The sequence below is a fragment of the Manis pentadactyla genome, chromosome 9 (assembly GCF_030020395.1).
Source record: "Manis pentadactyla isolate mManPen7 chromosome 9, mManPen7.hap1, whole genome shotgun sequence".
In the NCBI taxonomy this organism is placed as follows: domain Eukaryota; kingdom Metazoa; phylum Chordata; class Mammalia; order Pholidota; family Manidae; genus Manis; species Manis pentadactyla.
Genome location: NC_080027.1, coordinates 43,362,301 through 43,383,059, shown reverse-complemented (window position 1 = coordinate 43,383,059; position 20,759 = coordinate 43,362,301). Strand labels below are relative to the sequence as shown.

At 37.6% G+C, this 20,759-nt stretch overlaps 2 protein-coding genes and 1 pseudogene across 2 annotated transcripts; 1 reads left to right on the top strand and 2 right to left on the bottom strand.

Moving 5' to 3' along the window:
• Positions 1-651, bottom strand: LOC118912061 (olfactory receptor 51F2-like). The gene has a single exon (XM_036884855.2). The coding sequence runs from the start codon at positions 649-651 to the stop codon at positions 1-3; it is 651 nt and encodes a 216-aa protein (XP_036740750.1).
• A 6,898-nt stretch (positions 652-7,549) lies between these two features.
• Positions 7,550-8,494, bottom strand: LOC118912142 (olfactory receptor 51F2-like). The gene has a single exon (XM_036884941.2). The coding sequence runs from the start codon at positions 8,492-8,494 to the stop codon at positions 7,550-7,552; it is 945 nt and encodes a 314-aa protein (XP_036740836.2).
• A 1-nt stretch (position 8,495) lies between these two features.
• Positions 8,496-12,614, top strand: LOC118912060 (conserved oligomeric Golgi complex subunit 5-like; annotated as a pseudogene).
• Positions 12,615-20,759: the final 8,145 nt, after the last annotated feature.

Sequence of the window (20,759 nt, the reverse complement as noted above, 5' to 3'; positions counted from 1 at the left end):
TTAACCAATGAAGATCAAGTCCACCCCAGCAGTTGTGATCAGGGCAGTCAACCCAATTGCACTATTGACCCTGGTGTCTGTGCACGACAGCTTCATCACATCAGGGTGGAAGCAGTAGGAGTGGTGGAGCACGTGGCTGCGGCAGTAGGACAGTCGTTTCAGAAGTGCCACCATAGGAGTCAGTATTAGTGTCCCCCTGGTGATGATCGCTACTCCAATCTGTGCTATTTTAAGGTCAGTTAAAATGGAGGCATACCGAAGAGGATTAGAGATGGCCACAAAACGATCGAAGGCCATGGCCAACAGCACTGAGGATTCCATGACAGTGAAGAGTTGAATGAAAAACATCTGTGATGAGCAGGCGTTAAAGCTGATCTCCCTGGCATTGAACCAGAATACACCCAACATGGTGATCAGGGTGGATATGGACAGGCCAAGGTCAGTGGTGGACAGCATGGAGAGAAAATAATACATGAGTTTGTGGAGGCTGGGCTGAGTGACAATGGCAAAGAGAATCATGCTGTTTCCTGAGAGAGCAGTTATGTAGAGAAGGCAGAAGGGGATGGAGATCCAGGTGTGGAAGTCTTCCAGCCCAGGAACACCAGTTAGCAGGAAAATAATGGAAGAAGATGTATTCTGCAAAGTTGACATGTTGAACTCAAAATGCAAACTCTTAAACTGACTGTTAAGTTGACTGTCCTTAGTGATAAACTGTATTTCTTTATAGTGAATTCAAGATGAAAATAATTATTTTACCAGGTAAACATTTATAGAAGACAATAGTTATATTATATTTAAAGCTCATGAAGTCGGTTAAAAAATGTAAGACTGTATCAAATAAAGGAGCAGAAAACATGAAAGAAAAATTATACGAGGACACAGAATTTATAGGCAAACAAATCTAACAATGACCCATCTTATTAAATTCACATCTATTTAGTAATATTATACCCATAACTTCCTGAATTTGTGTGGTAGATACTCAGTAAATATTTAATGAAATTTGTCTATAGTGTTGCCTGAAATTTTAGATGAACAGTAAATAATATATGGAGTGATTCTGATATTATAAATAAGGCGAGTTTCTGGTGGCCAAAAAAGTAATCCTCCCTTCATCTCCATATTCTTTCTTTCAATCAGTTTGGGTATCTCTAATCATAATAAACAGCTAACATTTGCTGAGCCCTTATTATCTGTTAGAAGTTGTGATAATATCCTGGTCAAACATTCTGTCTATTTGCAATATCATAAATTGAACTGTATGAATTAACTTCCATACCACATTAACAAGTATAAGTAATCACACAATTACTAACTAAACTATTTCAGTGTAATGAGTCTCAAAAGTAAATATTATGAATATTTTGATTTTATGTATTTTATTTGGCATCCCCAATCAATTTTTGAGGATTGCACATTCTAAATTCTGATGGGTTCAAGTGTGGACAGATATATTTATCACCTGTCACCACATGGTAAGTTTCTAAATTGTATATGCCTGGACTTCTCCACTGCTAAAGTAATAATGATACTCATACCTCCACAGGACTATGGTGGGGGTTAAATTAGTTAATGTATATGAAAAACTTGGGAGGGTACCTCACTGTGATGTTTAAAAGGTCACCAAATATTAGCTATTATCACTTAAAAATAATTAAAATATAGTACAATCCATTATTTGCTTCCTTTTCTAGTTCTATTTGCATATCCCCCTGACTTATCCTCATTTTTTATTATCTGATAGCTGAGAAAAACATGAAAAAATTATTTTATTTAGGTAGTATCCCCTGGTTAATATCTTCTTCATGTGGTCCCTTCTTCCTCCACAGCTATGATTTTCTCAATCTTTCTTCATTCTTTTCTGATTCAGAACTCTTGTTTCTTTCCAAAGACAGCCCTACCACCTAGCCTCTCAATTCATTTTCAACATTAGTTTCATTTAACATTAAATTTCTGAGTGCACAAGGTAATCCAAACTATAGGGACACAGAACAGAATTAGATATGGCACCTGCCCTCGAGGATATTTAGGAAAGGATAAGATACTTTGGAAAATGACAATGTAAACATACAAATAAAATGCACTGTGATATGTACAACAATGGATTTGTATTTAAAGTACAGCGATTGTGTATGTCAGAAAGTTGTGTGAGGGAAAAGTCAAGAAAGTCTTCCTTGAGAACAAGATTTCTTTGCAGGAGGTAATACATAAAAATCATTATGAAAATATTCTCAGCATGTCCAAAGTAGGTAGTTTCATATATTTTAGAAATGCCACTAAAGTGTGAGATACAAAGTGCTAAAAAGTATTGTTTGAAGGTAACAGGGATCCAGTAAGGAACTATCTTACCTCCATAAAAGCATAAGGAATGTGGAAGTTTCATAAACACAAGTAAAGAACACATAGATCTCTTTCTGCTATGTGAAATAACCCCAACAATTGTCCTTCCTACTTAAAAAAAAAGTCATGTTCATTTGTACCATTACCACAATCTCACATAGAATTCTTCATTGTCTTCACCATGGAGTCAAAACTCTTTAAGATCTTTTTACTGCAGTAGTCAAGGATTTTCCTAATCTAACTAAAATCTACTCTTACTGCTACATATCCTCTTACCCACCTCTGAAAACTTTTGATGTCATCAACCTGGGCTTGTCTTCCTCCACCACCTACCAAATATTACTAGTTCTTTCACAATTCTGTGCTTTGCTGAATTTATGCACTTCTTTGAATGAGCCTAAATTCTTTAGATTCATTAGTTGCTCCATCGATTCATTATAATTTATTTACTTCTAGAGGTATTTTTGACATCAACTTCTCTTTCTCCAAATCAAGTCAAAATAAATTACTTCTTCCTTTGGAATCACACCCCTTTTTTTATTTAAGCATCTGGAATGATGGTTATTCCACTGTGTGATCATAAGTTATTTAAAAACATGCTTTTTCAACTTAAATTACTGGCAGGTGAATCATTGCTTATTCATCATTGTATTCCAAATACCTTTCATTCTTTTCTGTGCAGTGTGGGACAACAATATATACTTGTTGATATAAATTAAATCCAGAATTGTAAACTGACCAAGGATTTTGGAAATATATCAGGATCTCAGCACATTAGTTTTGTCCATTTAATTCATGCTGTGTAGCCTGAAATTACACATATGACTTTTGGAAGAACCTCATTGAATTCTCCTTCATTCCCACAAAATGAGGGGTGTGTGTGTGTGTGTGTGTGTGTGTGTGTGTGTGTGTGTGTGTGTGTGTGTGTGTGCATGTGTGTTGGGTTTTTTTAGTGGAAGACTTAGTATTTTAGGGTAAACTTTCATATGCCTCCTTCCATTTTTTTAGTAATTCTCTTCTTATACGAAGATAACATTCCAGTCCCAATGTAAGGGCCTGCAGCAGGTTCTGTACAGGACTACTTTGAATTATCCCTCTCCTTTGATTACAGAAAGTCACTAGTATGATTGCAGGGTCAGGCAAAGCTAGGTGCAGTTGCTGGCTCTGCTACCAATTAGCTAAGGCCCTCCTAATAAACTCTTTACATTAGGTTCTACTTCTGTGAAATTGGTAGTTTGCCAATAGCATTAATTTGTAAAAATTAAATGAAATAGCATTGGTAAAGCATTTAATCTGCTAACTGGTACTTGGGAGGCATTATAATGGTAAATGAGGATGGGAATGAGGATGATGGTGGTGGTGGGTAGCAGCAGTATTGCCAGCTGCCCTTAGATGATGGTTTTGAGATGCGGCACAGCTAACCAGAAAACACAATTACAAGGGCATGTCAACAAATCATTCTAAGCATCAAGACATATGGTTCATAGGCGGATGGAACTCAATCAGTTAGAATATAATGCCTCCAGAAATACAGAATGCAGGAAAGAACTTTCCACAATTTTCCTGAGGCACCCATGAGAGCTCTTTGCAGTTAATAAAATCTTCATTCTTAAAAGAAAACCAGTATGCGTAAAGCTTTCTGTTTTCCCTGAATGCAGCAGTTTTACTTACAAAGTATGGAGATGTGCTCTTTTCTGCCCTGTTTGCAAGTAAGGGACTGAGGAATTGGGAAGGTGTTTCACTCAGCAATAGGTAGCATATATAAGGAGCCATGGCTCAGGCTACTTGAAGTCTCTTAATCAGAAAACTCCTGGTGGATTTCTTTGTGGCCCCTGGAGTATGAGGTTTCCTAAGGGTTCATTCTACCTCAGCATCCTTTCCCTTCTACTTCATTACACTTACTTTGCAGGGACTGATGTTATAGTTCTTTGATCTTATATCTTGATTAAATGTGGTTAAAGAAAATTGGTGAGTATAAAATCCCAAACAAAGGTACCTACCCTATGCATGGGCTCACTCCCAATCCCCACACTACCCACACACCTAGCTGACACATGTATCATCCACCAACATTATTTGGATGAACTCTGCCCTCTTTAAAGAAACCTCTTTGCTTCTGCAAAAAGGAAAAAAAATAGGGAAAAAGAAAGCTTCATTAATTATTTCATGAAATGCCTTAAGTATCCATGACATTCCAGGGTTGTGCTCTGGTAATACAGAGAATAGAACAGACTCACTTCCCTCTAAATGCTCAAACCCAGTAAAGAAACTGACATAAAACTCAGTGATCACAACAGGTCATTTTTATGATGAGAGCATAGAATTGCATGTATTTATCCTGCAGGAAAGTGAGCACCAGCTCTGTCAGGAGACAATTAGCACAGAGAATAGAAAGAGTAATATATTCAGCATGCCTGGAACCCTGTGTGCAAGTGGAGGGAGCAAGTGTCAAATGTAGCTAAACAGGGAGGCAGAATCCATGTCATGTAAGTACTGGCCTTCTAAGACATTTGAATCTAAATAACATAATAGAAATTGCTCAATATGGAATTTTATCTTTCTCCTTTTGTTGAAAAACACTTTTTACAGATCTTTGAGAAGCAGCTGAAGAATTCAGGCATCTATTTGAGGCTAGATATTTTAGTTCCCTCCTAGCTGCAATATCAACTTAATAATTAGAATAAAAAATTTATCTCTAAAATATATCAGTCACACAACAATGTCAATTAAGAACATTCTCAAACAGAACTTCAATGAACTTATATGGTCACAGTGGAACACTCAAATGCTTACTCTTCCAAATTCTACATCAGATTAACCAAACTTATCACTATCAGCTTTGGCTCAGACAGTCTTGAACTAGCATTGTTTTCATAGGTCTATAAATAAAAGCAAAAGCTGTGAAAATGTATGGATCTCTACATTTGATGATATTGAAATCACAGTAAAAGATGGAAAACTATCGCCTGGAAGATTAAAAGAAAAAAAAATACGCTTTGATAGTTTTCTGTGAATTGTATCACTTTGTAAAGAAGAAGCAGGAATATACCTTAAAATGGATTTTAATGTACATATGACTATAGTATGCAAAATTATATGCAATTCATACTTCATGAGTCGCCTTCATAATTAAGCATAAGTTAGAGTTGTACTTTCATAAGAACATTCTCTAATATTTTTATTTTAAAATACATTAAAAAATATGGTTCTCCCACCTTCAAAATTTTCCATATTCAAATTTTTCCTGAGCAACTATGAAATTTGAATCCCTCATATTTATGCTTTTATTACTTAGGATTGAATGTGCAGTATATCTCTTCTGTTAAACAATATATTTTTTGGAAGCTGTATTTTTTTCATCAGGCTAAGAGTTTCCTGGGTTGATGATTTTCCTGGGAAAGAAAGAGAGCACCATCTATGACTCCTCTTAGTATCTAGTATAATGTTTTGTACTTAGTTTCATTCAGAGAAATGGTGGGTTAAAATATTATTTCAATTTACATATGTTTCAGTAGATTATTACCCCTTAAGAATAGAGGTCGTGTCTTCATTGTTCATTACTTTACTCCTGATACCTCCAACAATGTTTGCCAAAATGAACATGCTCAAAAAATGTAAGAATATAAAGTTATGTAAAAATAAAGTTAATTTAATAAGCATATATTAACTTAGCTATTACTAATAAAGCACTGTGATCAGATCTGTGCAAGGTATACCAATCCCCTGAAAACAGTACAATGCTTGTTTTCAAAAAGTTTCAAGTCATTTGGGGAAGTGAGGACTGATTGCTTATAATTCAAAGATTTAATGGCACCTAGAAGAAGGGAAAATCAACTAGCAAGGGGGAAAAAAACAAATGGATGTTTCATCATCATCAGAGGGAAAAAAATGATCAAAGACAAGAGGCAAGGTATTTATGGTGTTTTTCAGAAGTGAAAACATCCCAGAAGAATGTTACTCTAACATTCCTGATACTCTAACATGCATGATATACTCTCTATGTATATGATGTAAATTGAATACAATATACTCTAACATGCATGATAATTTGTAGAGAGAATATTAAAATGCAAATTATTGGGCACCATCTAAACAGTTTCTGATTAAGTAGTTCTGGGATATATAAATGTATCCAATGAGTGGTACAAAGACAGTTTGTGAAGGCACATGGGAATGGAAATTGGATGAAACTGAAGAACAAAAACGTTATTTGTTTTTAGGTGGATGTTAAATGAACATAGATTACTTCATTATCTGAAAATTTTTTAAAACTCAGTATAAGCCTTTTAAATGCAGGAAATATAAAGAAAATATAAACAAACCAATATCCCATTATCAGAAGATAAGTACTTTTGACATTTGGAACATGCTTACCCATATCTTTATAATGTAATATGTAAAAGTGGGCGTGTGTGTATATTCATATGAAATATATACACAATGATAAGAACCCTGAAAACTAATCTATCTTTTCTCTTAACATTGTCATTTATATCTATATCAGAATTTTTTGCATGCTAGTTCATATATTATTTAAATAATATCCTACAGTAACTATTTAAGTAGTTTCCAATTTTTATTGCAATGTATAATGATGTTGAACAGTCACCATACATCATTGACCACTTTCCCCCATTAGACACATATTTAGAAGATAAATCACTAGATATTACATAATCAGATTTTAAAACATTTACCAAAAGGACCCGAATAACTCTTTTAAGAATTAGGAGAGTATGCTTCTCATTAGATTTCTTGTGGCTTTTTGTGATTCTCCCAGCCACGAATAATCTATTAGAGAAATAGTAATCATTACCAGTAAACGGTTAGGATTACTGCAACTTGGACTTCCCTACTGATCTAAATTATATCACATATCCCCTGGGTAACTACATACCCTAGATGGGGGTGAGACTCTTTGGACACCAATGTATGACTTCATTGTCCATTTTGCAGACATATTTCAATTGTGGATCAATTCTGTACCATAAGCAGCATTTGTGATAAGGTTAGAGGTATACAAGACATAGTTCCTATCCTCAAAGAATCACCAGTCTACAACTGTATATGTAGTAAGTTATCGAATCATCAGAAGAGAATGAAAGCATGTATACACGTGTTTTTTCAAGATAGAGCTGTAACTCATGCTAATGAATGATCAAACATGAATTACAGAAGACTTTGTAAAAAAGGATATACTGAAAATGTCCTAAATTAGCTTGGAAAGGAATACTTTGAAGATGGCCTTGCAAATTTGCTTGGTCTTCACACTGTAGAGTATGGGATTCATTACAGGAGGGATGAGCAGATAAACATTGGCAATGAGAGTGTGCACAAAGGGAGGGGCATGCTTCCCAAATCTATGCACCAGTGAGAAGCTGATCATGGGGATGTAGAACATGGAAACAGCACTTACATGTGAGACACAGGTACCAAAGGCCTTTTTCTGCTGCTCTGGGGAAGCAATGCTGAGCAAAGAATGGATGATCAGAGCATAGGAGAGGAGAATCAAGACAGAGTCCAAGCCTGCAGTAGAGATGACAATGGCCAGACCAAATGCACTGTTGATCTTGGTGTCTGTGCATGAAAGCTTCATCACATCAGGGTGGAAACAATATGACTGGTGCAGAACATGACTATGGCAGAAGGACAGACGCTTAAGGAGCACAAGTAAAGGCACTAGAGCTGTTGTCCCTCTAATAACAATTGCCAAGCCCACTTTGATGATCCTTGAATTGGTTAAGATCATTGCATATCTTAGTGGGTTACAGATGGCAATGAAGCGGTCAAATGCCATTGCCAGGAGTACTGAGGACTCCATGAACATGAAACAGTGGATAAAGAACATTTGGCCAATGCAGGCATCAAAGCTGATTTCTTGAGCATTAAACCAGAAAATACCCAGCATGGTGACCAGTGTGGAAAGGCACAGCCCTAGGTCTGTGAAGGATAGCATGGAGAGGAAATAGTACATGGGTTCATGGAAGCTCGATTCAGTGATGATGACAAACAAGATCATGCCATTTCCAGAAATGGCAATGGCATAGAGACAACAGAATGGGATGGAGATCCAGGCATGGTGAGTTTCAAAATCAGGGATGCCAGTAAGAAAGAAGACTTCAGGTTGGAAAATGCTCTGGTTGATGGATGGCATGATGGAAGCAAGCAGATTACCCTGGCAGAAAGGACCATATCCTGTGGAAATAGGGAAGAAAAATGTGTTCACTCTTCTAGATATTGCACAATTTAGGATCACTAGTGAACATTGCCCTAGTTAATGGAAGTGCATGCCCAGCTGTTTTCCTTGATTTGAAGTCGATCTTGGGTGAACTAGGGAAAGAGACAGAGCACTAAATTGTATGAGGGTTTTAGCAAGAGTCCTATATGTTATAGCTGAGCTTTAGTATATTTCCATATACATATATAAAAGAGGTTAGATTAGATAACAGTAACATTTCCTAGTTCTGTAATTCTATGTATACAGCAGGTATTTTTAACAACAATAGACAATGAAAAAGACAATTCATCCTGCTTTTCTTCACTGCTCAGTTTCCAAGGCAAAAAACCTTAAGAGGTACATTAAGATGTGTAATTCCTTGTGTACCCAGTGAACAAGGAAAATAAAGGTATTAGATATTTTTTAGAAAAATACTTCTGAATGAATATAAAACAGCTATTTCGAAATACTAGAAAAGAATCAATCAGTCTATGCAAATAGATCATACTGGGTGATACTTGTTAAAATATTTACTCAGATAATAGCTGTAAACCTGGTAATATTCAAGGGATGTTCTCCCTGAAGATATGTAGCCTGAAGGTAACCTCAACTATAACAGTGAAATTCTGGAAAGTCTTAGATATCAATTGGAGAAGATTTACCCAAAAGTGTCTTGAGACACTATTTTCTTAAAAGGGCACTGAAAACTATGGGACCAGGGAGTTTGCTCAGAAACCCTTATTGAATCTGGATTCAGCTCTATTATGATGGAGGATACTAACTGAACCATCTCCTCTGTTTGAGGTTATGAGCATGTACTCACCCAGATAAAGAAGTTTGTAGCATCAAAGTTCCTCTATATTGGATCTTCTTCTAGGTTTTCTGACACCCTATTATCTACAGAAAGAATGCTTGGTTTTCAATGTATGTGTTCCTCGTTCTTTCATACATGTATGTGCTCATTCAACAAATGTGTAAAAAACCTATGAACCACCAGTATATACTCTAGAATTAGAATCAGTGCTGGTACTCCAAGGTCTCTACAGAACCCTGGAGAAGAAAAATCTGAATTTAAGTTAACGGAGTGAATTTCTTTACAAACCATGAATGAACAGGCAGGCCTTCAACTGAGGTGAGAATAACTGCTTGCAGGAGGTGTGACCAAGAAGGTATCTCCCTAACTATTTGAAGAAAGGAAAAAAGGAAAATGTGGAAAATAGGAATTCTCTTGAAGATGCACTAAAAAAATTTAATGGCTAGAAAACTAGAATTGAGGCAATGCAAAACAAAATAAAATCCAGGGGTTTGGAGTGAGTTCTTGGATGTCACTTGGAAGACAAGCCTTACTTTTTCATCTGTGATTTACATGCAAGAACCTCTGTAACCCCACCCTCATAGTAAGGCTGAGAGTTGTCTAGCTGATGTCCAAATCACAAGAGAGTGAAAAATATCTTAGAGGAATAAAATCTAAGGAAAAGGAGGTCAGAGTAAAGAGCCCTGGGGAATGGCAGTGTTTAAGGAAAAGAAGCAGGAAGCACCTCCTGATGAGGCTGTGGAGGCATGGCCTCTAAGGTGAGATGACCCCAAGGGAACCCCAGGTCCTCACTGGCTGTTCTTGGACCTGTGATCTCAGAGCCTGGAAACATGCCTGGCACAATAGGGTCTAAGAGTATCTGTTGAATAAATGAATGGCTTACATCTGGTAATAATGATAGACCCTAGACACTTAATATCAGGCATATATTGTGATTCCTGATATATGGCCCCTTCAAATTAGAAACAAATTTCATGTAACCATATTGGCATACTGTTTTTTAAACAGGAGAAAAACTAACATTTTTCTTACAAATCTGGAATTTATTCTTGAAACATGGACTTTGCTTTAATATGTATGTTGATAAAAACAAATTTTTCCAGATGAAGAGGTAAGGAACTTAACATCATACCCCTTTATTTTAAAAGTGAGGAAACAAGCTTTCAATTTAATGCTCTTTTTATTAGAGGAAATAATTTAAGACATCACAGTGGATTAGCTAAGTGTTCAAATTGGCCCTTCTCCCTGACAACATAGTGAAATTGTATGAAATGCCACCTATCGAGCAATTTACTTCACTATGTCTTTTTGTCTGAATCTGTTTTTCTACTGCTCCACATGCTTCTCATGGTAACTTTATTCAGTCAAAGAGAAACATAGTAGGACTATTCTAATGCAGGAAACTCTATCAGTAAAGTTTGTAGGCAGAAATACTCCTTTTTTTCTCTCTCTTCCTTTTCACATCATTCCATTCACTTTCTTTCACTCTGTATGTGTGTGTGTTTTCTTATACTGCCTGAGAATTGTACTTAAGATTTTTTTGATTGGTAAAAAAAATCTTCATGTATAAGATTATGAAACACAATTGAAAAACTTATAAAGTACATTTAAATTAATAGGTATGAACTTTAGATTCCCCTATTTTTGTTATTGCTGCTGTTCTTTAAGACTTTATTTTTGTCCTTCCAACACATGAAGACACAGAAGATGGCCATCTGTGAAGAAGCAGTTCTCACCAGATACCAAATCTGAGAGCAACATGGTTTTGGACTTCCCAGCCTAAGGAACTGATGGACAATCTGAAATTCTACACAGATCCGGGAACTCAGTGACTCAAGCTTCACTTTCTTCTCAAGCTCATATGGCAACAAATTCTATGTGTGCGAAACAGGCATTTGAAGGAGAATACCCTAAATTATTGCATCTCTGTAATGACTTATGGCAGCGTCTTCATCAATGCAGCCAAAATATTCAGGGGACATTTAACACAAGCAGACCTATTGACTCTATATTGACCTACAACACATGGAAGATAAAACACAAAACATATTCATACAAAAAAACCCAGATTATGATCCAGAAAAGGCTTTGAAAGACTCACTGCAACTCTATGAAGCTGCTCATCTATCAAAACCCTTATCTCAACTCTTTGATCCTGTCATCTTGGTGTGTCCCTGTGGTGGTTGTGATCCTCCTTCTGCCAATGAACTTGCAGGTATCATTAAAACTATAGCAAGTGAACTGAATGTAGCTGCTGTTGATGCAAACCTCACATTAGTTGTGTCAAAAACATGGCAAAGACTAGTTAAATGGTGTAAAATCAGAGCAGCTTCTCTCCACCCGAGGAGCTGCCAATCAGGTGACTGGGCCTCTCACTGAAGGGCAGAGAAGAAATGTGGCAGTAGTGAATTCACTGTCCAAGTCACACCAGTCAGTAACAAAGGTGGTTTCCAGTCAGAGTTCATTCCAACCAGCAGGTGAGCAAACTATAATTTCAGCCCTAAAGACAATCCATGTTCTAATGGGAAATGCTGGGAAGTCCTTACTGACTTCAGTGGGAGATGCTATAGAAGCCATAATCATCAACATGCATCAAGAAGATTTTTCTGGATCATTATCCACTTTAGGAAAGCCTGATGCTCCCTGTTCTCTGTACATGAAGGAGCTTCAAGGTTTTGCTGCCAGAGTTATGAGTGACACTTTTAAACACTTTGAATACAAGGATTTTGTCTTTGACAACACTGAAGCTATTGCCCAAAGAGCAACTGAACTTTTTATTTACAATTCCAGTCTCATAAGACCTCCTGGTGAAGTAGGGGAAGTATCACTTGCTGATTTTGCACAGATGCAGTTGGTAGTAGGTCTGTTCTGCAGAAGAGCATCTGATTTCCGAAAATCCTATCAAATGCTGAGATCATTCAGACTTCTGCTCTTTCAGACAAGTGAACATGTGGCCAATAATCCCGCCCTAGGAGATGTTAATCCAACCGGCATCATTATTCAGTTTTCGTTCGCCAGATCACTCACTGAGCTGAAATTTCCCCTTTCCAAAGGGCAGAATGGTCCCACGCACACTTTTCCCAATGGCTGGATGACCATCCATCTGAAAAGGACAGGCTCCTCCTCATTAGGGGAGCCCTGGAAGCTTATGTTCAATCAGTAAGTAGAGAAGACAAAGGATTTGCACTGGTTTATCCCATAATGATTCAGCTGCTTCAAAAAGCTATGCCTGCTTTTCAGTAATAATGTGATGTATTCTTAACCTCCATTCTGGCCAACCCATTCAAGGTTGGCAGTAAACTGAGTAACATTCTGAAAGACAACTACTTACTATCCACTAATTTAAGAATGTAATGGACTTCTCTTTCAAATTCCTGTTGCTCTTCTTCTGTTTGCCTTTTTAGCTTTATACCTTAAGAAGCTTAAAATACCAAATAAATCCATTATTATCACCTTCAAACTTCATGGACCTGATTTTTCCAGAAAGACACCCAATTCTTTTCTCTTCTTTCAGGCTTTTCTACAAGGCTAAAATTTCTTTTACATCACATAAGAGAGTCTTCTATAGGTACAGACACATATTAAGTACCCACTGCTTTTTTAAGGGATATGATCAAGTTATATAATAAGCACTCTGTTTCCCCCAACCAAACTTCTTCCTCATTCCATAAGTATGTAGTCCAGTGGTTTCTAAATTTAGCTGTACATTAGAATCACTGGTAGAAGCTTTAAAATTTCTGATGCCCAATTTGCACCCAACAATAACATTTGTGGGTGTGGGAGCCAGGCATTAGTATTTTTAGAAAACATCCCAGTGTTTCCAGTATGCAACAAAGTTTAGGAACCAGTGGCATATCCCAAAGCTAAGATGTAAGGTTAATTGTTTAAGCATGTCATACTGCATGTTTAATAAAGATAGAGAAAGGCTGTCTTTAAAAACAAGTCATTTTTTAGACCAGTTTTAAGTTCACAGCAAAATGAAAAAAAAGGGACAAATATTTCCCACAGATTCCCGACCCCACACATGCATAGACTTCCACATTAGTAACACCCCGCATGATTTGTTACAACTGATGAACCTACATTTACTTGTCACAATCACGCAAGTCCACAGTTCACCTTAGAGTTCCTTTTTTATTAATTCTGCGATTCTTAAACCATCCTTTAGTCTTCTTTCGCTGTAAATAATAAGCAAATATTAAATGACTACTTTTGTAAAGATTTATTTATAAGTCTCTTTTCCTAACTCCAAAAATCTTTCCTCTAACCACACCCCCAAGGACATTTACAAAGACAGCTTCCACTACAAAGCTTCACATCTATTGCTGTCACAGAAGCATGCATTGGATCTTATTGGTTCCTGTTTAAGAGGGAAAAACTAAGACTATGTTTAGAAAACTGAGGCTCAGAGGAATCATGTCACTTTTTTACATTCACCAGATGAGCTGATGGCATTTTCCAGGGATTCAGCTCTTTTCTTTCTGACTTTAAAAGCCATGCTTTTGCCAATCCTTATTTTAAAAGTGCTTAACATTTAAAAAAAAAAAAAGATCATGGAAATAATGCACACATGCTCATGACTGTAGTCTATATTTATATATATTTTGAATATTGCAGCAATTATTTTTAAATTGACATAATACATAAATCTGTTTAATATATGCTGCTGAGTTCACCAGCTTCCTCTGAAATATAGGTTTAATAAACTAGATGAAGATTGTACAGTCCCTGACATATTAAGAAAAGACTCCAACACACTAAAACACTGACCTCATGCAAAGAAGAAATCATGGATTTGGAAAGGGAGGACACTTGATCCTGCTCCCTGCTCTTTGAAACATCATCCCAGGAAGCAAGCAGAGAGTCTTTTAAAGTCAGAAAGAGAGAGAGAGATTCTGTCAACCTCACAAACTTACAAACAGGAAGATCCTTCATCCTAGGGCTGGGGAAACAATCCCAATCACTCCTGGAACATTAAAACATCTCCAAGAGGTTCTCCTTCTCAGAACTCACAGGGAGTTCTCAGGAATCAGAGAGCTACCAGATCTGAGAATGACAGCCTTCATAAGGAACCCAGAGGCTGCCTGCTGAGAGCCATTTACCCATCAGAAAAACAAATTACTGGGGGAGAACTCTATACACCTGTGTCCTGTTAACACTTTGTGCTCCAAATGACAAATGATAAAGGGCAATTTCTTTTCAGTCTAGCTTCACTCTTATTCCCCAAAGGAGAATCCTGGAGATGAATGACTCAAGTTCTCATCCGAAGGCAATTTGACCCCTGCACAGCAGCTGTAAAGCAAAGCCATGCACAGAGTGAAAGCAAGGGAGTAGTGGTGTTAATGATCACCATGAGCTTGCTCAGCAGCCATTTGCCAGTAGCATAGCAATCATAAGGCATGAACCCAAGTAGGAAAGGAATTATTTCTTTTGTGATTACAAATATGTTTGTGGTGATTGTTGCACACCTCTGCAAATACAATAAATACCATTTAATGTTACATGTTAAGTGAATATATTGAATGTGATGTGTGTATGTGTCATAATAACATTGTTATATTAAAAAAAAGAATTGGAAATTATAAGGAAAAGATGGACAGAGCACACATTTCCAAAGTACTCTTACCTTGGAAAAGGAAGAAGACAGATTTGGAAAAAAGATTAGATCTCTAGTATCACTAGAATATGACAGTATGATTAGTGATCTATAAATTTGGGAAAATCATGAAGGATAGAACAAATGATGAAATAATAATAGATGAAACTACCACCAACTTTGGCACTGAGAATATTGAAGAGGAATTAGAGGCCACTTTAAAGGACTTTCCAAGTTCCCAAATGTTGGACTGGAGAATTATACTTAAATCTGATTAATTTACTTCCGTCACACTAACCCCAACCTGGCCCTCCCTGTGCCATATTTTGAGCCGCAGAGAAATTTTGAAACAAAGTTTAGGAACTAGGAATGGTTCTGCCACTGCTCAGATGAAGAGCCAAACACGTATTCTCCCTCCCTGTGACAGGATCCTTCATCCCTTCCTCACAACTCTGATGGCAGTCAGTCTTCAGTAAACAGGAACAATACCCATGAAAATATGAACAGAAAGTATTAAATAGACAGATGATCACACAGTGAGGAATTCCTAAATGCATCATCGCAGGTGGCCTATGAATTGACAGGCAATAGCACCATGTCTGCACGTGCATGCACGCGCACTCACACACACACACACACACACACACATTAACATTAGATTAAGTAACAGAATGTTCAATACAGAGTATTTTTGGAAGTGTCTGTATATCAGAGCTACACCTGCAGCATTCCTTAGAGTACCTCCTCTTACACCCCAGAAACATAAATGGGGAGGCAGGGGAGAGCAACGCTGCCAACTGTCTTCACATGTTAGGGTGTGGCTAGACCTTTATTTCTTAACCAGCCACAATCCTCAGACCCACAAATACTTAGAGCATTTGTCTTCATCCAGAAAGAACGTACACAAATACACCAACCCTGTAATGGACAATGCGCAGAAGTGTCGAAGGATTCTCTTGGTATGTGAGAAAAGCTCAGGGTCAGTCAGACCCTACTCAAGTATGTGGAAAGAGATGGGGAGAGAAACACGGTCAGTGTGCTTCCTCTGGAACCCAAAGTTGCCTACTAAGCATCGTGCGTCCTTCCTGTGCTGGGAAATGCAAGACACAATATTTTTCCTTTACTGTGGAAGAGATATTCCCAGAACGCTGGGCCACTGACAGTCTTAATAAGGGGACAGGCCTCTGCATCTTTGAAGGTTGCCACCCACCCTCTGCAGTGTATATGTTACTGGCTACTTCTTGTTCACCCCATGTGATCAGCATGGCTTCATCATTTCATCAACACAGTGGACCATTGTAATGCTCTGTGGGGCGTCCTAGTGGCCCAGGTCTCTTCAGATTATATTATGACAGAAGTTTGGAGAGACAATATAGCCCTGGGTTATGTAGGAATGTGTATATCTACTGTAGTACATTTTGGGTGAGTTTAAACTGTTTCTGATCCCCTTTTGTTACAGATAAATTATCCATCTCCTCTTGCCATCCCACCTCATCTCTTGACTCTGACTTCAATATCCCTCCTAACAATAAGACTAACAAATTACTTTCTATCCCTCACACATCTATGCTAAAATGTGTATTTGGGGCTCCTCATTCCACTGGGTTAGCAGATAATAAAAGGGGTTACAAAGCTGATTCCAAAAACCAAGGAGAAATTGGGTTGCTGCTGCACCGTGAGGACATATCTAGAGCCAAAGGTTTTACTATGACTCCTCTTAGGTTCCATATTCTATGGTAAACGCAGATGAAATAATACAGTAACCCAATAAGGGCAGGACCAATGAGGACCCAATGCTTTTAGGGATAAAATTTAGGCCAATCCACCAGCCTGAATGATGGCTAAGGCGAAGATGATATGTGATATAAAGTTGGGTAAGAAAATGGTAAGTGTAAACTATAGTCTCATGACCAGCTATGAAAGTGAGGATGTACCATCAATGCGTATTTTAATGCATATATATTAATTAATTATGTTTTCTCTTTCCTTATTATTTTGTATAAGGATTGCTGGTAGCGCTTACTTTTACAATTTATGTCATAGGTCATTAGAAAATGAAGATCGCTGTCTTTGTCTTGAGCAGACTTGGAAAACAGGTTATCACTAGAAGATACTGGACACCATGCTTGAACAGCTTTTGCATCTGCACTTTTTAGGGAGAGGAGGAAAGTGTGTTCATTCATGTGAAAAAAACTGCTGGCTCCTATCTATTAAGTCATGAAACAATCATATATATGTATATTTTAAAAGTGACAAAAAGGGTGGACTGCGATAGCCCTGGACATGTTTTCCCTCAAATCCATCTCTTTCTCTTACTCTACTTTGCTTAGTATCTCAGGAGAGCTGACCCACGAGAACTATATTTCTCAGCCTTCCACATCAGCTGGATTCCGGAATGGTTTGGCCCATGGAAGACACCAGCAGAATATTGGAATCATACAGAAGGGATCACCCCTTACCTCCAATTCCTTTCTGGGATTTTTGAAGAGGGCCTTATCTTTAGCTCTTATATTGTGAAAAACATTTGGGACTCACTTTTGCTTCCACACAAGTCTAATAGCTCCTGGAGACCTGAAAAGCAAATTTCTTTCTTCCAGTTTTATTGAGATACAGTTGGCATATAGCACCATATACATCATAAAAATTTGACTTACATACATTTTGAAATGATTACTGAAGTGAGTTTAGTTAACAACCATCATCTTACATAGATACAAAAGAGAAAGGGAAAAAAATGTTTTCTTCCCCTTGTGTGTGAACTCTTAGGATTAACTGTCTTAACAAAACTCTCATATATACTATATAGTATTAACTACATGCTGTACACTACATCCCTAGTACTTATTTATCTTACAAACTTTGGCTTCTACAGTGTCAAGCAGAAAGTAAACAGTAATTGGGTTCTTCCTAGTTTATGTTTTTAATGAAAGCAAGTTTGAATAGAACGAAAGCTTCCCTCCTGCCTACCAGTCTGCAATTCTGGCTGTTACTCTATTTGCACTAGAAAACTTCACCAGGCTGTGTGTCCAGTTTTCCACAGACCAACAAACCAAGAGGTCAGACACTCTACCAGCTTTGTAATCTCAGGTCCTGATAGGGTGTTGAGGAAAATCCTCCATGGCTCCTCTGTGCCTAGGAGTCACCTTGGCAGGCCTTGCCCTGAGGTCTTACATGTGGCTGAAGTAAGATTCATGGTACTAAGACCTGGAGTCAAAGGCTCAGAAATGGCATTTACCTTATGCCTCAGGTGATGAAAGGATCAACTAGCACCTTTTTCATGCATGTCATACTCAAAAAGTACTTATAAGGGAAGTTCAGGCAGAGGCACCATTGCCAGTAGGATCAATGAGCCATCACCTTGGCTCATTGAAGAGATTTATGTCAGGCACAAAATTGGCAGGAAAAAAATCACTCAGATGACTTAAATGGAGAGACTTTAATGAAAGAACTAATTGTAGAAAGGTGTACAAAGGTTAAGGAAACCAACAAGGAATGCTAAGATACTTAGAAACCAAAGAGAGTGAGAAACGATTACTCCAGAGCCAAATGGTTAAAAGACAATTGTTATCTAAGCAGGATTTCTCCACCTACTCTCTTTGATCTTTCTAGTGCCTTCCATTCTATAATGCAACTAGAAGTCTATCCACAAGAGAACCTGGGTGATACAGTCCCTTTGGGTCAACATCCTAGAATATCAAGCAAAGCACAGAAGGATGAGCAATAGATCTATTTCACTGGGAAAGGCAGTGAAAATAATGAGCACAAGTTTCCAGTCAAAATCTATCAGTAAAGATAGATATGGCATATACTCAGTCTTTGGATATTATCCATTATTAACAAGATAATAGTAATTGGGAAACGTGAGAGATGCCCTAAGAGCAAAGAGCAAGTAAAATTTAGTGGAAAAGTGCATGAGCAACCAACAAACTCAAAACCAAGCTAATGCGGACACAGACGGAACTCTATCATTAGCCATTGAACAGAGACCTGAGTGGTCCTGGGAACTAGGGATGTGATAGAAAGGAGAGAAAGCACCCCCAAGAAAAAACTGAAAATTGTCAACTAACAGCATTCCAGAAGACTCTATATAAAAATACTTGGTGAATTGTTGAAGCACTTGTATAGCTTATGGTTACTAGTTATGCTGTTATTAGCAACATCCAGTTCAGAACAGCTAAGAAATCCTTATCATGGTTATATCAAGCTTAATTATGTTATATGCATGTTACCCCACTGTGCTGGCTAAGAAGCTATTGTATCTTGGTTCCAAAACCACCATTCTATACACACTGCTGCTGATAAGAAGGTGGGGAATCATGAGCCATAGTTGTTTGCCGGCTGGTTCCCTGCTGTGTTCTGTTAATTGGTAGACGCCACAAGGAGACGGGAAGCTACGGGAAAAACAAGCATCTCATGTTTTCTTGCTGTTCCTGTCAAGGCCACAACATAATAGTCCTTTGCCTACTAACATTGGATCCACTTTCCAGTTTTACCTTTACCCACACTCCCAGCACCAGTCTCATCATGCTCCCTTGGAAGAAACCAAACCAGATGCCAATGGGCCCCCTTTCAGGGGTGCGAGTCCTATGTCCATGAGGGGTCCTCCTCTGTGTTCCTGAGGCTTGAGCTCCAGCCCCAAAGCACCTCTCCACAGAGATCTGGGTCTTGGCTCCATGTGGGCCGCCATCTGACTCCTGAGGTACTAGAACCAGTAGGGCAGCACCCTCCCATTGGAGGTCTGAGTGTCAGCTCTGGAAAGACCCTCCAACAAGCTGCTAGGGTTCATGACCCCGAACTCTTCTCTTTGTTCCCACACACATAGAGGTGGAAGTGCATCCTGCACATATTGTCTCAGTATTATTTCTGTGTTCTCTTTGTGCCTTTTCAGTCCGCCAATACCCAAACATCCAGTTCCTTGGATTAAATACTCCCAGAGTTAACCACTAGTATGATTTCTGCTTTCCTGCCAAGAGCATGACTAACATACCCACTTCCACTTTCTTTGAGGAGAGGGTCCAAATATAGACTCATAAATAAAACCAAATCAAAATAGGTCTGCATTTTGTTGCCGGTTATCTTGAGTCTTCAAAGAAAATTAATTTATTTGAGGTGGCATTTTTGCTAAAACCTAGAACAGATTTATTAAGGTTTAAGCTTAACAAATGACATTAGCACTTCTGAACTATAGATTGATGTTGAATTAACCAGCTATTTTTCACAGAATACTTCTGCTAAATGTCTTCCCTGAAGAGCTGGGGGAGAGTAAGAATATTTCACAGAAAAGATTATATTACTGACAAAGCCTTAAAACATGTATTGATGATGAAACTAGTTTTTGTATTAAAGGTAGGAAGGTCAGAGGCAAAAAGGAAAAATAAGTATAAATGGAACAATTCCATAACCAGTAGTATATACCAGATTTAGATGATAAAATATAGTAATTTGCAAATAATGCATTTTTTTATCCTTACCTTTTTCGAGAAAAAGATTTCCACATTTGAAACCAAATCTAGTCATTGGTGATTAGGTCATCAAAAATCTTTCATCTTAAATGATGAAATGTTTATATTACTGTGATTATCTGAAGAATACTGTGATAATTTCCATTTCATACTTAAAACTAATGTTTTAAAATGTTTTCAGCCCAAGCCTGAGTCTCAACATTTTAACTTCTGAATGGCATTTCACTCACTTATTCAATGACCAAGACTAGAAAAATTCATTTTCTAGTCCAAGATTCAATCCAGTTTAAATCCTCAAAAAAAATTTAACGTTTGGATACTAGAACTCAT